At 44.8% G+C, this 17,548-nt stretch overlaps 1 protein-coding gene across 3 annotated transcripts in view; it reads left to right on the top strand.

Annotated features, from left to right (window-relative positions):
• The first annotated feature begins 1,646 nt into the window (after positions 1 to 1,646).
• Positions 1,647 to 17,548, top strand: part of IRF2 (interferon regulatory factor 2) — an 86,858-nt gene continuing 70,956 nt past the window's right edge. Inside the window, exon 1 of one of the 3 annotated variants that reach the window (XM_003823459.5) lies at positions 1,647 to 1,852. Coding sequence is in view for 2 of the 3 variants with exons in the window: in XM_063604013.1 (XP_063460083.1) it covers positions 2,180 to 2,233 (54 nt within the window). In the remaining variant the exon portion in view is untranslated. Of the gene's footprint in view, positions 1,853 to 2,162; positions 2,234 to 17,548 lie in introns of those variants that run through there. The other 2 variants (XM_063604013.1, XM_063604014.1) reach the window with 2 other exon arrangements.

The raw sequence follows: 17,548 nt of genomic DNA, 5'->3' as shown, positions 1-17,548 counted from the left end.
GAGTGCAATGGCACAATCTCGGCTCACCACAACCTGCGCCTCCTGGGTTCAAGCAATTCTCCTGCCTCAGCCTCCCAAGTAGCTGGGATTAGAGGCATGCGCCACCACACCTGGCTAATTTTGTATTTTTAGTAGAGATGGGGTTTCTCCATGTTGGTCAGGCTGGTCACAAACTCCCGACCTCAGGTGATCCTCCTGCTTTGGCCTTCCAAAATGCTGGGATTACAGGCATGAGCCACCGCGCCCTGCCTACCCTGTCTCTTAAAAAAAAAAGGTGAGTATTATAATAGAGGGAATAAGGAATAATGTGTATGTGAGGTCTATTTCTGAGACCAGAGCCACAAAACAGAATCCTGCACCTTAGCCATTTTCTTACCACATGCGTTTTCTTGGATACTTCCATTTTTCCAGTCTATATAATTCAATACTTCTGTGACAGAGAGATGTTGGAGTTTTTTGTTTTGTTTTTGTTTTTTGGCAACTCTTTACAAACAAACAGCTATGGTCTCCCAGGAAGGAACTTCCTCTGTCGAGTACAGAAGTCTGGGAAAAGACTGGTGAAATTGCATGCGAGGAAGAAACAGGTCTAACTAAATGTGAATCTATACTTTTAAAGCAAGGGACCTCAAAGGGTAGGTCCCAAGGAAGTTGCATTGCTTGCTGCACTTGTCATACGGGCTGTACCTTCTTCTCTCATTTATTTCCATTTACAGCGTTGAAAACTGAGGCCTTAGGCTTTGGTTGAAAACCGAGGCCAAGGGTGACCAGCCAGTGAGTTAAGGAGGCCCCAGCCGAACTTTGCTGGAAGTGCTCCAGCATAAAGCCTCTCTCCAGAACCAGCCGCCACTGAGACGTCTTGAAGTCAAAGTAACTCACACCCTTGTCCACCTGGCCCTGCGGTGAAGAAACTTCGGTCGCACAGGCTCCAGAACTCATCTTGGCGTGGGCTGTGACTTACTGGGGGATGGGCCTCCTTTTCGTTCTAGCTCCTAAATGGAGCGGAGCGCCAGGTGGTGTCAGAGGGGGCGGCGGCCCCTCCAATGGTGGCACCCTCAGCCACGGATAAGGTTCCAATTAGGTAAGGACGCAAGTAATGCTGTCGTTTCGGCTGACTGCTCCTTTCATTCCTTGGAGGTGGTCAGTGTCACAAAACGAATTTTCATTTACTCTAAACGGTCACACCAGCCCTGCTAACTGGATGGTCGCAGCCCCGTGCCTTCGCCGGACGCCCTCCTGGAACCTTCAGGCCACCCTGAGGATGGAGACTCGGGTGCCCGCTCTCCTCCCCTACCGCCGCGGGCCTGCGCCCCCCGCCCCGGACCCCGACTCGGACGTTCTAGCCGCACGTGCGGGCGCCCCTGGGTGCGCGCCACGGACTCACGAGCCGCCGCTTGTTGCTCCCGCCGCCGCGACCTGGGGAAGCGAAAATGAAATTGACTTTTCCGAGAAATGATGAAAGCGGCGCTGCCCGCCAATGAGCTGCTGCGGCGAACTTCCGCACCTCCCGGCCGGGCCGCTCGCGCCCTCCCTCCGCCTCCACCTCCCGGTTGCACAAGCTTGAAACAAACACTGGGGAGGAAGGGCGGAGGGAGGAGGGCGGAGAGGGGAGGCGAGGGAGGGAGCGCGGCCGGAGGAGGGCGGGGGGTGGGGGGATTTCCAGCCGCGGCTCTTCGCAGTTTCCTCTCCTTGTTTTGCTTTCGATCTGGACTGTTCTCAGGCAAGCCGGGGAGTAACTTTTAGTTTTGCTCCTGCGATTATTCAACTGACGGGCTTTCATTTCCATTTCACACACCCTAGCAACACTTATACCTTGCGGAATTGTATTGGTAGCGTGAAAAAAGCACACTGAGAGGTAACATTTTTCAAATAATAGTTGTGACTGTGTGTGTTTCTCTCGAGGGCATGTTTCTGGGGACTGTGGGGGGCCGTGTGTGTATGCGTGTCCTGATGCCTTGACACGATGTTTTGCAGACGGAAAATGCCGGGGTTCATAAATATTAATACTGATTTTTGGAGGAACAGTCGGCGCAATTATGGATCATCTGATTTTAGGGGAAGCAGGTTCTGCTGCTGTTGCTGCTGCTACTGGGGCTGCTGAGGCTGCGAGGAGGAGGCGGTAGAGAGGGAGGAGGAGGAGGAGGAGGTTGGTGGAGGTTTAATTTCACTTTTGGATTTGCAGATGCGGAGAGGGCTCCATGGACACAGACCTGCTGTGTGTGCTTCTGCGCCCCAGGTGTTGTGTGTGGGGGTGCAGGTCAGCTGGAGTCGGGCCTCATTTAAAACAAAATTGTGTGTATGTGCGTGTTTGTGTGTGCGCGCGTGTGTGTGTGCAGCCACCGCCGCCACCGGATCCGAAGGAGGGGAGCGGGTCCTTCTCGGTGCCCGCGGCGGCGCCTCTCCAGGCTGCCTCCAGCGTAAATAAGCAGGCACCGCCGCCCGCCCGGCTGCCCGCGCCCGCTCCCCGGCCGGGAGGAGCGCCTCCAGCCACGGCCAGAGGAAACTTGCTGGGGCGCCCCGCGGCGGTCCAGGGGCTCGCCTGCCTGCCGGGCTCGGGGTCGGGTCGCGGGCGTCGGATGCCAGCGGCCGGGGCGGGAGGGCGGGCTCGGAGCCGGGCCGGGCGCCGGGCCTGGCCGACGCGCCCTGCTTCCTGGGGGCTGGGCCGCCGCCGCCGCCGCTCAGAAGGGACGCCGCGTCCTCCTTCCCGCCGGCCAGCGCCCGGTCGGGCCCTGGGGCTTTGTCATTGCACTTGTCCCAGCGCGCCAGGGGCTCGGGCGGCGCGTCCCAGGAAGGCACCGTGCCGAGGGGTCAGCCGCCCGGGCCGCGGCCTAGCGCCGTGCGCCCCCGGGTCCCCGCAGGCGCCCCCGGCCGGCCTCGCGCGCTGGGCCTGACCCGCCTCGGCTACGGAGCGGGCGAGGTGGGGGCGGGGAGCCTCCGGGGACCGAGCGGCGCAGTGGGGGCCGGCGTCCCCTCGGGGTCCCGGGGCGCGGGCCGCGGCGGGGTGGGGACGCGAGTGCCCGCCCCGTGCCCTCCGACCCGGCTCCGGGCGCCGGGTGACATTCGCCCGCTGGCCGAACATGGTTGGTGCAAAGCCGCGGCGGCCGCCACTTCCTTTCCGCCTCGCCGGTAGGGCTCGCCCACCGAGTGAAGCCGGCCGCGGCCAATCGCGGCGCCCGCCTGCTCCCAGTGGCACGGCCTGGGGGCCGGCGTCCGCCGGGGCTGGGGAAGCCGTTCCAAGTTCCAAGGGTCGCGGGTGTAACTCATGCCCCTCCCAGCACGCGCCGGCGTCTCCCCTTGGCCCCCGGTCTGGGTGCGTTTGCCACCCTCTCCTCCTTGTTCCCTAAGAAGCGGGGGAGGGGAAGGAGGCGGGCAGCCTGGGCAGGGCGCCAGGGCCGTGGTCGGGCACCAGGTGAAACGCCCGGGTCAGTCTGTGTAGGCCGGACCCTTGGCGCTCGGCTGCGGATGTGATCCATGGGACTGGCAGCCGAGGTAGCTCAGAAGAGCGAGGTGGCTTTCGCTCGTTTCTAACCCTCTACTGTCTGAAACTTGGGGACATATTGCCCGCCCCCTCCCTCTTCAACCTCCTCCCTCCGGTTGCTCCTTGTCCTTGGTTATGGAAGGAAAAAACTCAGTTGTTCTAAATGAGGAAAAGTGGTGCTGGCATTCGTCTTCAGCCACCGGCCTCCTTATGGCTGTGACTCGGTCTGCTTTTAATGAATGGCCAGGAGGTATGGAGGATAGTTAGATTTCCTGTTGTGGATTTTCAGGAATCACCGAGACTGCTGTCAAGCCTGCAGTCATTTCCTAGTTTTCATATCGACTGCAGGTTCTCTTTGAGCAGTTCAGTTTTTGGTGCTTAAGGGCAGGTGCACAACGGGGTCTGGGGTTAGACCAGGCGGTGGATAGTCTTGATGCCAGGCAGATGCAGTTATCCCTACCAGGCCCAGAGGGTGACTCTGTTTAACTTCACCACGCACGCAGATTCAGGATTCTCTGATTTCCCCAACTTTCCTTTATTCTTCTTTTAGTGGGAGAAGGGGCAAAAATAGAAACCTAAAAAATCCTGGGAAAAGGAGCCTTTTCTGAGGAAACTTCAGCAGATGAAATATTTAAGACTTGAACTGGGATCTCTAGGGGGAACGTTGGAACATCTATTGATTGATGTGTCAAAGTCCGGAATTTCACTGTAATTAGTGAACGATTATAACTTGTAACTTTGTCTGTTGTGTAAGAAATTACATTTTGGTCTCTTAGATCCAAGAGTTCTTGTCTGTTACGATTTGTAACTGCTTGTTAAAATTAAACATTTACATATTTCATTCTCAGTGAGTTGTCATTTTTTTGTTAGAGAAAGTTCCAGTTATTTCAGATTTACTTACCTGTAAAAATGTCAGCATAATCAAAAGTAAGGATTTGTAGTCAAACTGGAAGCAAATTATGGCAAACACATGCGTGCCGTGAAGTTCTGACAGCCTTATGAACAATGGTCCCACTTTTATCCCACTTTCTGAAACACTTTATTAGGCAAATAGTGCACCAGAGCAAAAGATGTTTAAACTTACTGGAAAAATAGAAACTTTGGATGCTCCACATTTGATGTGCATCAATTTTCTCATGTTACCAACGATGTTATATTTTTATTCTTAACGTCATCTCGTACAAAACTGTTGTTTTTAGAGCATTTTCACATAATATCCTTTTGATAGTGAAAAACCACTGTACTCTATCTAAATGGAGTATCTGGGTTATAGTTCCCTTATCTGCCTTATACCAAAAAGGGCTTAACGCAGACAAGAGAATTTATGTACACACTCAATAAATATCCTTAGAACATCTATTATAAGCCAGACACAGTGCTAGCCTCTGTATACTCAACTGACAGCGAGAAAGACAGCGTCTTTACACTAGGTTGTGTTCTGGTGAGTGAGCTGACCATTAACAACGAAAAATACAGTTATTACCTTTTGGGGTTAGCTGTAAGGAGGATAATAATAATTCTTAACTATATCTCGTAAGTGTTGCTTTCATGAACAATTGAGATACTGTATATGAAAGAACATTGCATAAATTATGGCAGTCTACAAATGTGTAAGGCATTAACTTTCAAAATTATATCAGATTATTCTTAGTGTAAAAGGGCCAGATAATCATGACTGGATTAGACACTATCTTTCTCATAGAATTTCCAGCAAGGAGGGATTTTACTTCTGAGCGTATATAAATAATGATAAAAGATTAAACATGGAATAACTGTTTTATGTAAAGTATCAAAAAAATTTCACAGTGGAATCCGATATTGTCAGTGAATTTTTTCCTGTCAGAAGGAAAGTTAGGTGGTATCCATGGAGACCAAATGATATGGAAATAACAGTGATTGGACCAATGTATTTTCCCTCTTTATGTCAGATAAGAAAATCTTCCCAAGCCTCTCTGTGCTTTAGTCTGAATCTTCTTCACTCTCGTGTCAGCTTCTTCATTATCTGTCATTGCAGGTGTGCACTGGGCTGATTGTAGTATTTTGCTTTTACCACCTTTTTTTCTTTTTTTTTTTGTTTTTTGAGGCAGAGTCTTGCTCTGTCGCCCAGACTGGTGTACAGTGGCACAATTTCAGCTCACTGCAACCTCTGCTTCCAGGTTCAAGCAATTCCTGTGCTTCAGCTTCCCGAGTAGTTGGGACTACAGGCGTGCGCAGGCGTGCGCTACCATGCCTGGCTAATTTTTGTATTTTTAGTAGAGACGGGGTTTCAGCATGCTGGCCAGCTTGTCTCGAACTCCTGACCTCAGGTGATCTGCCCACCTCAGCCTTCTGAAGTTCTGGGATTACAGGCATGAGCCACTGCGCCGGCCTGCTTTACCATCTTGGCTCATGTGCATTTATTGAATGCTTACTGTGTGCCCAACACTGTATATGTGACAAGATACATGAAAGTAAATATTAACTGATAGCATATATTTATAACATATATTAAAATACATAATATATGCAAATAAATGAAACTGCGGTGAAATGTCAGTTATTATTAGTAAAAATTAGTTCTTCTTTTCATCTGTATGAGACATGATGTTCCTTCCTGCACAGGGGTAGGAGGTCAGGACCTTCTGTCTCTGCCTGCCCCGTCGGCCCCCTGTGTTTGGCCTGAGTGTAATCAGTGGTCGGTGCACGATGCCAGCTTCATGCACAGTGTGCTGAATTGAGGAGTGGCTCTGGTGGTGGGAGTGACTGATGGAAAAGTGGGTGAGGAAGTTCCATCAAACTTTATCAACAAAGAACAAAGAATGATGAATAACATATAGGGTCCAGATTTGAACATGAAGACGGTATTTTTTATAGAGTACCAAGGAAAACACACAAGCAGGAAACGCAGCTCACAGGTCCCCTTTGTCCCTGGGACTCCGTCTGAGGCTCGTTGGATTCAGAGCAAGCAGCAGGCCTGAAGTCTTGGCATTGACCTTCAAAGGTCCCCTAAAAATAATTTTCCCCCTCAGAAGCTCCATCTTATGACAAACTGTCTCTGAAACAAATTGTGTTTATTTAAGTAGACTTCATGTATCCTTTTTCTTTTATTAGAGTCAAAGTCTCACTCTGTCCACCAGGCTGGAGTGCGGTGGCTCGATCATAGCTCACTGCAGGCTCAAACTCCTGGGCACAAGTGATCCTCCTGCCTCAGTCTCCTGAGTAGCTGGGACAACAGGCATGTGCCACCCCAAAGCCCAACATACATTTTTGTGTAGAGACGGGGTCTCGATATGTTGCCCAGACTGGTCTCAAACCCTTGGCCTCAAATGATCCTCCCTCCTCAGCATCCCAAAGTGCTGGGATTATAGGCGTGAGCCACTGCACCCGGCCCTAGTGCCCATTTTTATTCCTCAGAAACACATATGACTTCCAGTCAGAACTCCTGATTGCCTTGAGAAAACTGGTATCATCAAATCTCGTTGATCTCATTATAGCCAAAGGTAGAGACCCGTGGTGTGTTGGACAGGCTGGCCAGCTCCGTGTGAGAGAAACTCACCATCCCGTTAGGCTTTCTGAGGCACTGAAACTAGCCGGGACCCTCCATCAATAACTTGGTCTGCTTGGGGATCCAGGAACCCCATGCAATTATTTTAAATGAATAAATGATTTTGTTAAATGTAGTAACACATGCAATGGTTTTCTTAAATGCACACATTGTGTTATTATTTCATTTGTTTATTAAATATTTCTTGACAGCCAGCTGTGTACAAGGCTCTGCGGTGGAAGGTGCATGAACTCAGATGCCTAGAGTGGCCTTTTAGTTCTCCAATGACTTCCCCCTTTGGAAGTTTTCACTGTAAAATGTGACTGGATAATTCTGTCATCCTCAGGAGACAGAACCTGTGTGTGTTATGAAAATCACCTGGGGAGGGGACTTTTAGAAATTACACGGGACCTTTTAGATTTGAGACTATCTGTGGCCCCCTTTCCCTTCCTTCCCCTTCCTGCCTTGATAGTGAGCCTCTTATTCACCATTGGATCCCTGCTCCCCAGCCTCCCTCAGGTGTGTGGCCAGAGCAGAAATGGAAAGCCACTGAATCAAGGATCTCTTCCCAGGGCCAAATAGTTGATCCTTTCCTTGGCTCAGATGAAACCTCTTTCCACATTTTAAAAAGCACTTTGGACAGGGGCCTGTGGTCACTCTGTTGGCTCTGCCCACTTGCCCTTGCTTGCCATACAGAAATGGGACTCATGTTAAGTTTGTGATACATTGAATTTTCCTTTTTTTTTCTTTTTTGAGAAAGAGTCTCGATCTTGTCTCCTGGGCTGGAGGGCAGTGGTGTGATCTCGGCTCACTGCAACCTCCGCCTCCTGGGTTAAAGTGATTCTCCTGCCTCAGCCTCCCGAGTAGCTGGGATTACAGGCACATGCCACCACGCCGGGCTAATTTTTGTATTTTTAGTAGAGATGAGGTTTCGCCATGTTGGCCGGCTGGTCTCGAACTCCTGACCTCAGGTGATCTGCCCGCCTCGGCCTCCCCAAGTATTCGGATTACAGGTGTGAGCCACCGCGCCCAGCCGAGTTTTCCATTTTGAAGAGGCAAGAAGGACTTTATTTTATTTTATGTATTTGTCTCTTTGTCCAGGAAGGCCATGGAGAATTAGGCATTTGGTTTTGTTTTGTTGCTATTTTGGTTTATAGCTCCTTTATCAGTTTAGTATTCCCTTCTGATAAGCAAGAAAGAGCGGAGTTGACAAAGAATGTCTGCAGATGAGAAGCAGGTGTGTGAGGTTCCTTCTGATGATGGATTCTAAGTATTTTTATCCCAAAGGCAAGACTAATTTAGTTCAGCAAAATACCTTAATTTAGGATTTTGTGTGATAAAAGCCTGTCCTGTTTTCATTAAATGACGATTTTTGAGAATTAACTACTTGCTGTGTAATTTTCATAAATAATTTCATTTGGGCATACTTAACACTCTGTTGCTATCTGCTGAAGGCATTTGATACTCGCACACCTAATGCCATCAAAGGAGAGATGAGCATACACTTTAATTTGTTCTTATTGAGTGTACATTTTAATTGTTCTTATGAATGTCAGATTTTGGGAAGATCCAAAGAAGTACTCTGTAGACAGAATACGCTGTCCTGGCCCCCCTAAGCTTAGAATCCTGCCAATTTTCCCATTTCATGAGATTGACCTTTCAGATGAGGAGGAACTGCATACAAATTGCTTTATTTCAAGTAATATCTACCATGTTATTTTTGAAAGAATTCTTTTGTCCTTTTAACCCTAGATCTATTGGAGAAGATGAGAAAAATTACAGTGGTGATAAGAGAGCGTCTTAACACCTAGATATGATGGGTGTGTTGGGTGATAGGATAGGAATGGGAGGCTGGTGGAAAGTGAGAGTTGGGGGATGGGGTGATGAGAAGGAAAATAGGCGACTAGTGCCTCCTGGATTCTTGAATGGGAGAGAGTGAAGAGACAATCAGGCAGGGAGATTTTCTGTCTTTGCACAAATGTCACTGAAAGAGTTTTAGAGATCGGAGGGGTGAGGTGAAGTTGGTTAGGCAATTAGTGATAACTCAAGGACCAGTTGAAAGACTGGAGGACCCTCCACTGCTGACTGTGGGATCAGATCCTTTTATCCTGGGGATGAGAAAGGCTGATGGGAAAACTGCTAGGCAGCTGCTGACATTATACCACCAGGAAACATGAAGTTGTGAGTAGTTGTCACTTGGACATGGCTGAAGTCACCTTAGGGTACAGTGATGTTGCTGCATCACAACGTTTAGGTCATCAATGGGCCATACACATGACTGTGGCCCCATAAGATGATAATATCATACTTTTACCTTTTGCTATGTTTAGATACACAGATACTTGCCATTGTGCTACAGTTGCCTACAGTCCTCAGTACAGTAACCTGCAGTACATGTTTGCAGCCTGGAAGCCATAGGCCATACCATAAACCTGGGTGTGTAGGAGGTTATACCATGTAGGTTTGTGTAAGTACGCTCTGTGATGTTCACACAATGACAAAATTGCTTAATGGTGCATTTCTCAGAATGTATAAGTGTGCTGATGTTGATGCATTGTTTGGGGATGGGGAAACTGATACTATGTGAGGCCCCAAACTCAATCTAAAACTGCCTTTGGAGGCAACCACGGAAATACGGTAATAGCTCTCTTAGGCCCTTCTTCCCCCGTACTGATCTTTCTTGGTACTGTTTTATTTTATTTTTAAACTCTTGAAATAATACATAATAGATGTAAGTATTTTCAGGGCACATGTAATAATTTAGTGCATTCATATTTGTAATTTGTAATGATAAATCAATGTAATTGTGCTATTGAGATTGTGGGAGGTAAATATGGAATCAGGGAAATAGAATGGGCTGATAATGTGTTTTCCTAAAGAACAGATGGGACTGGCTGTGCGCGTTGGCTCACGCCTGTAATCCCAGGACTTTGGGAGGCCGAGGCGGGCGGATTGCCTGAGGTCAGGAGTTCAAGACCAGCCTGGCCAACATGGTGAAACCCCGTCTCTACTAAAAATACAAAAATTAGCTGGGCATGGTGGCGGGCACCTGTAGTCCCAGCTACTCGGGAGGCTGAGGCAGGAGAATCGCTTGAACCCAGGCGGCGGAGGTTGCAGTGAGCCGAGATCGCACCATTGCACTCCAGCTTGGGTGACAAGAGTGAGACTTCATCTCAAAAAAAAAACAAAAAACAAAAAACAACCAGATGGGACAAGTTAAAACTGAACTATGAATTCCATAAGTGGGTAGTGTGGGTCACTGAGTGGGGCACTGAGTACTCCACAGTGACTGTAGTCAGGATTCTACATTGAAATAAACTTTCTGGAATTTACCTTGGTGCTATATACTTAAAGTCTTAAAAATGTTAAGCTCTCTGTTCCAGTAATTCTGCTTCTTGGAACCTACTTACGTGAAGTAACCAGAGATGGGAACAAAGATGTATGTACACGGATGTTTATTGAATTAGCTTTTGTTATGTAAAAACTTGGAAACAAGCTAAATATCCAACAATAGAGACACATTTGAACGAATTACGGCACATCCAGACAGACTATAGGTAGCTTATAAAGCTCGTGTTTTCGAGCAGCGTTTGGTGATGGGAAAATATTTATGATCTATGCTGATTGGGTGGGGAAAAAATGATATGAAATTGTGCTTCTAATTTTATTTTTAAAACATATGTGTATATTGGGGTATTTTTAAAAACCTGGAAGAAAACATATCTTTTTGATGGTGGAATTGTGGGTGTTTGGCTTTTTTTTCCCTTCTTGAAACATTTTTGTATTTTCCAAATTTAAAACAGCAAGCACAATTACCAATTACCCTTTTAACCAGAAAAATATTCTCAAGAGAGTGCTAATATGTCATCTCTGCCCTCACCTCTGGTCCACGTAAGGTTAGGAAAAACACACTGGTCCTGCTGAGGAGGAGGCTGTGCATGGACGGGGCCATTCTCGAGCCTTTCTGCCTCCATGTGTGGAGCAGGCTCTAGAGCCAGGGCTTTCCTGGCCAGGCTCTTGGAAGCCTTTGTCCTCAGACAGCTGTGGCTACTTGGAGACACTTAGATTGGTGGCTTTTTGGTGAGGTTGGGACATAATGTTTTGTCAGTAACTGCGAAGGGCTTGAGATATGATTTCACTTCACAGTTAACATTCTTTATACATATGAATACTGCAGAAACACAAAACCCCTGGGTAGGAGAAAAGAGTTCCTTGTTGATATTTACAACTGGGGCAACAGCCTGAGTGACACTATTGTGTCAGGCCCCTAAACCTTGACCCTTAGGTGACACTGAAAACTAATGGAATGTACATGTGGGCTACACTTTGTTGACAGGGACAGAGCAGCTGTCCCTCTCCCATCCCAAAAGGAGAGAGAGAGAGAAAAAAAAAAAAGAAGAAAAAGGAAAACCAAACAAACAAACACCTTAGCTCCCCTGACATGGGATGAAAAGGTTCCAGGGGTCTTATCCTAACCTTTCAGAATGTGAGACACTTGTAACCTGGGGATGTCTCCAAGGTCTGTTTTTCATGCTTTTTGAAATACACATGCCTAGGGAGATACATCTTCCCAGCACCTTGGGAACCAAGGTGAAATTATTTGGTCCTCTTGAGGAGATTAGAGGTTTTATTATCCTTTTGGAAAAGAGCATTTAATGTACACAAATGGCTACAGATCTAATTCTCATAGTAAGTGAAGTATAAAATGTTTGTAGGGGAAGTGAGAGTGAACATTCCCTGTCTTCATGTCCTATATAGTCCCTATCTTCATGTCCTGTACATTCCCTATCTTCATATGCTATACAGTCGCTATTTTCATATCCTATATGGCTCCTATATTCATATCCCATACATTCCCTATCCTGTACATTCCCTACCTTCATGTCATATATGGTCCTATCTTCAGACCTTTTATGGTCCCCATCTTCATACCCTATACATTCCTTATCTTCATGTCCTAAACAGTCTCCGTCTTCATATCCTACACATTCCCTATCTTCATTTCTTAACAGTCCCCATCTTCATATCCTATATAGTCCCCATCTTCATGTCCTGTACATTCCCTATCTTCATATCCTATACATTCCCTATCATCATGTCCTAAATGGTCGCTGTCTTCATATCCTGCACATTCTCTATCTTCATGTCCAATACATTCCCTATCTTCATGTCCTATATGGTCCCTATCTTCATGTCATAAACGGTCCCTATCTTCGTGTCCTATACATTTTTTCCCTTTATATTATATTCATTTCTGTATATTAGGAGGTGAATGCATTTTATAGGAGTCTGGAAAGAAGCCTGAGAAGTTGTATTTTCCCCTCACACCTGCCTTTACAAGACCGCTGTTGGAGAATGACAGTAGAACTTAATCAGAGTGTGACCTCTGACTTTTCAAACTGAAGACCTCAAATCTCCAATTTTTATCTGAAAAAATATTAGAATAGTTTCACTCTCTTTATGAACAAGGAGACGTTTTTGGATTGCTACGGAAGTAGGATTGGGCATGACCATTATGAGTTCAGAGGCTGAATGCCGTACCACAGCCCATCAAAAAAAAAAAATATATATATATATATATACACGATATTGTCCAATACAAATATAAAGTGAGCCACATGTATAGTTTTAATTTTCTAGTAGCCACTTAGAAAAGTAAAAAGAACTAGGTAAAATTAATTGTAATAATATATCTCATTTAACTAATTTTATCTAAAATATTTCAGTATGTCGTTAATGTAAAAATACTAATGAGATATTTTGTATCCATTTTTCATACTGAGTATTTAAAATCCAATGTGTCCTTTACACCTATAGCACATCTTAATTCAGCCCAGCCACATTCCAAGGGCATGGTAGACCTATGTGGCTGGTGGCTACCATCTTGGTTGGTGCAGCATAAGGAAATCAAGGTGTGAAGACAATACAGGGGAAAGTTGTAGTACAGTCCTGAAAGGACTGAAGGAAAGTAGAGTTGGAGTGGTTGTTTTGGTCATAACTGTATGACTCTCCCTGTGGCTCTCCCCACAAACCATACCTGATCTCTTCAGCCTAAAACAATGAAATGCTCTGAATTTCTATAGAAGCAGCATACTCTACATCCCATTCCTAGGGTAGTTAGCTATCTGCATCTTGATGAGATGAATGTTTTCTAGACTCTTGAACTGTTATGAAAATCTTAGATTATTTGAATTTTTCCATTTGTATCACCTATGTGGTAAGTTATTTGAGAGCCAGGATCCAGTCCGATTTATTTGCATTCCTCACCGGTGTTTGACACCTTTAAGACCTAGATAAATATTAGTTTATTTGATTTTCAGCAGTAAAGCAAAGGTTAGCTTGAAAGGCTGAATTCCAGCTCAGGAAGGGTGGCACAGATCTAGTTTGTACTAGAAACCTAATGGTATATGAATTGAACACATAAACATTAGGATTTGTCACTTTGCATTAGGATTTGTTACTTTGTATTAGGGCTTCCACACCCAGAAGGTGAAAAATTGTTCGGATTTTCCTCCTTCGTATCCAGACCTTTAAAAAATCTTATCAGTTCCTTCTTTTGATGTTTAAGTTCCAATGATGATCCTAATACCTTCTTGTAGGGATAAATAAGCTATATTTGGTGATGACCTGGAGATAAACATTTGGAAGCTGGTACTTTTTCCATGGGTTCTTTGTTAACAATAACTTTGTTATTAACAAACACAGCCCACAACATCTAGGCGATGAAATTCTTTTGAAATCAAGTATAGTATTTTACAGTTGCCTTCATTTGTTCTCTTTGACTGTAATTGTTGGGTTGAAGCAACAGACTTATCCAGAGAGCCAAGGCAATTTATTTTTACTGAAGACTACCTAAGAACTGCTTAGGTAGCTTTTCTCTGCAAGATTAAATGTGACCTTCATGGAATCATGTTAGCAGGGCCAGCAGCTAGAAAAATAAAGACTAAACCAAACCTTCAGCAGCGAAATTCCCAGCTGCTCAGTGGCTCAGAGCTTTCCTGATTGCTTTCTTCCAATGAAAACACTGTAGATTAGTTTTAAGTGAATTCTAGTAGGTTTGGGGATTTGCAACTGACAGAAGAACAGCAAAGTGTAATCTCACTTTAAAATAATAGTCCTGAAGGTAAATCTCTATTGGCTCTTTCTTGGGATGCTGGGATTTTTGTTCATATGGGAAAACTTAACTCATATGCACTGTTTAGCTGACCTTTGAAGGTAAGGCCCTAGAAGGCAGACGGAGGCTGGACACCTGGGGATGTGGGGCAGGACTGCTGCTCCTCTTTCTTCTCTCCATTGTAGGCGGGTGGAAACTTGGGAAGCCTGAGAGGAAGGTCCCTGTAGGGAATGTAGGTGACCCGTTTTTTCCACTTTTGGGTGTGGTCATCCTGACGATTGGTGAAGTCAGGGTGAACTGAAAATGTTACAGGAGAGGATTTACTTAACTTACAGGTGCTTTTAATGCATTGCGATTTTTTTTTTCTTGAAAGTCCTCACAGTTTGGGAGATGGGGGTTGGGGGGGGTGGGGTAGAGGAGAGTGCTCAGCTGAAACCGTTGACTATTTTGATCATTCATCCATTCAGTCATTTATTTAGCAGGTGTTGATTCAGTGCTAACGATATGTAGAGGGAGGTATAAAACGAAAGAAAATTATCTTGGATTTGAGGTAGCCAGGTAGGTAGATGGTCTGCATTCCTTACAGTTAGGAGCCTAATTCATCCAGATAGAGAAAACGCAATTAGGCAAGTAAGATGACAGTTCCAGAAACGATTTTACTTATCTGTGAGTCCCTTTTATAGTTCTTTCATGGGCCCTGTGGGGTTGTTTCAGATTGTAGGGGAAGCCGCAGTGCTAATGTGACAGATTTTTTTGCCAAGTGTATACATTTTATTTTATTTTTTTAAAACAGACTCTTAATAGATTGTAAAATAGGCATAGAACAACGTATTGTTTTGTTGTTCTTTCTGTTTTTCCACAATTCTCCCACATTTAGTTTGGAACATGGAACTATGGTCTGGTGTCATTAAGGAAAACTGATGGGGTTAAATCCTGATAATTATCTCCCCTCTCTACTTCCCCTTCCCTTGTGGGGAGACACTGTAACCAGCAGAGCTGCAGAATCAATACTCCTGCCCCCCACGGTAAAGTGAAGGAAGCTGATGAAAGATATCCAGGAACTCTTGGCACTATTTTTGAAATTTTTATGTGGATTGGAAATAATTTCAAAATAAAAAGGTTTTTTTAAGGCTTCCCATTAGTGCTCTAGAGTTACTGTTGCTTATTTAAAATAACAGCCTAATAGAGTATATTTGTAAGTTCCTTTGTTTGCTTCCCCACGTCGATCTAAAAGGGATTTTAGTAGCTCTTTTTCTACGTAGGTCCTACTTTAGGTTAGTACCCTCTCCTCACAGGGCTTGAGAAGACATTGCCTTGAAGGGGAAACTGGTCCTTACTTCATTTTGAAAATGCCTCCTTTTCTCTCTTCACACGTGTGTGTGTGTGTGTGCGCGTGCATGTGTGTGTGTGCGCGTGCATGCGTGTGTGTGTGTGTGTTTGGCTATAGTGAATACTTTAAGTTGCCTGAAATTAAGGAATAATTATCATCCATAAAAGCACTGAAGGAAACAGTGGCAGCAAGTAGGGAATTCATAAATGCATGTTGAAGCATTCTTTTTAAAACTGTGGTAAAATTTACAAAACAAAATTTACCATCATAATCATCTTAAAGTGTATAATTTGGTGACGTTAATTACATTCACAAGGTTGCCTAAGCATCACCACCATCCATCTCCAGAACTTTTTCAGTATCTGGATCAGAATCTCTATACCCATTAAACCATAACTCTGCTTCCCGCAGCCCCTGGCAGCCAGCATTCTACTTTCTGTCTGTGAATCTGGCCACTCGAGATGTCTCATGTAAGTGGAATCATACAGTCTTTGTCTTTTTGTGTCTGGCTTATTTTGCTTAGCAGAATGTTTTCCAGGTCCACCCATGTTGTAGCATGCATCAGAGCTTCATTCCTCCGTAAGACTGAGTAATATTCCTCGATTGTGTTCGTCCATTCATCTGTTGGTAGATACTGGGATTCTTATTAATTTGGCTACTGTGAATAAGGCTGCTGTAATCACTGGTATAAAAGTATCTGTTTGAGTCCCTGCTTCCAGTTATTTCAATTCTGTAGAATGGCTGGGTCATACGGTAATCCTATGTTTAACATTTGAAGAACCACCGAATTGTTTTCCATAGCTGTACCATTTTGCATCCCCATCAGCAATGCACACCGGTTCCAGGTTTTCCACACCTTTTACCAACATTTGTTATTGTTATCCTTTTTTTTTTTATAGGGCCACCCTAATAGGTATGAAGTGGTAGCTCACGATGGTTTTGATTTGCATTTCCCCGGTAATTAATGATGCTGAGCATCTCTTCATGTGCTCCTAGCCATTTGTATATCTTCTTAGGAGGAATGTCTATTCAAGGGCTTTCTTCATTTTTGATTTTGTTGTTGTTGAGCTGTAGGTTCGAGTCATTCATTTTGTGGTTTTGAAAATGACACACTAGTAAGTCTGAAAAACTAAGCTTCTCCCCATTACAGTATATGTAGCATGTGGCAAAAAGTTCTGTTTTAGAATTTCGAGATGCTGTGAAGCTGATGAAGCACACTTTGAGGAATTAACTTAGGCTGGAGTGAAGTAAATCAGAGTGCATGGGTAAGTGAGAATCAGATAGAATCTCGCGCCATGCTGGAATTGGGAGTTTCTGTAGCAACGATTGCCTGCCCCTTCCCTTCATTTTTTCAGCTGGAGAAATCAAGTAACCTGCTCAGTGTATTGTGGCCAGGTTAAGTACTTAGTATGTTTTGTTGAACCGTGCAGTAAATAATTATTTTTTTTCTGTTGTATTTTGAATCCGGAAATGTCTTGTGAGAGGAGAAATAGCAGTGCTTGAATATGGTAGTGGATTTATCCTCGCGGCTGCCCTTGTGGTAGCCTCTCTGCTTGGGACTCGGATATGGTAGTGAATTTATCGTTGCGGCTGCCCTGTCTGCTTGGGACTCATGAAAAAAGCCTTAGAGTTCTTCACTTCTGTGGTATTTCAGGATAAACATTAGTAAAAACAGCCTCAGAGTAACATTTGGGGACTTAAGAATTTAAATATAATCCATTCAATTATGGTTCAATAGTATTACTGAGTGGATGAAAAAAAAATATTGCCGTAATAACAGATCTGTTAAGTAAAATGGATAAAAGCATTTGTGTATTTATTGTGAATTGTTGACAGCATGAGAAGCCATTCATTTGTTCTTACAAGAGCCATAGTAGATAAAGAAATTCAGTGAAATAACACAACTGTATGGAAGCAAATTCATTGTTGGTTTAGTTTTATGTCCTGCAGAAATTTTTCGTTTTGCTCAATCCTTTTGAAGAGTTGAACTTTATTGAATACTATAGCCTGGCAAGGTCATGTGTGGATTATAACTGAGTTGTAAATAATTGGAAGAAGATGCATAATATATGTGAGAAACAGAGAAATAATATATGTGTTGTGAAG

This window comes from Pan paniscus, chromosome 3, assembly GCF_029289425.2.
Source record: "Pan paniscus chromosome 3, NHGRI_mPanPan1-v2.0_pri, whole genome shotgun sequence".
Lineage (NCBI taxonomy): Eukaryota > Metazoa > Chordata > Mammalia > Primates > Hominidae > Pan > Pan paniscus.
Note: the sequence above shows the minus strand (reverse complement) of the source record. Positions and strands in the feature narration are given on the sequence as shown.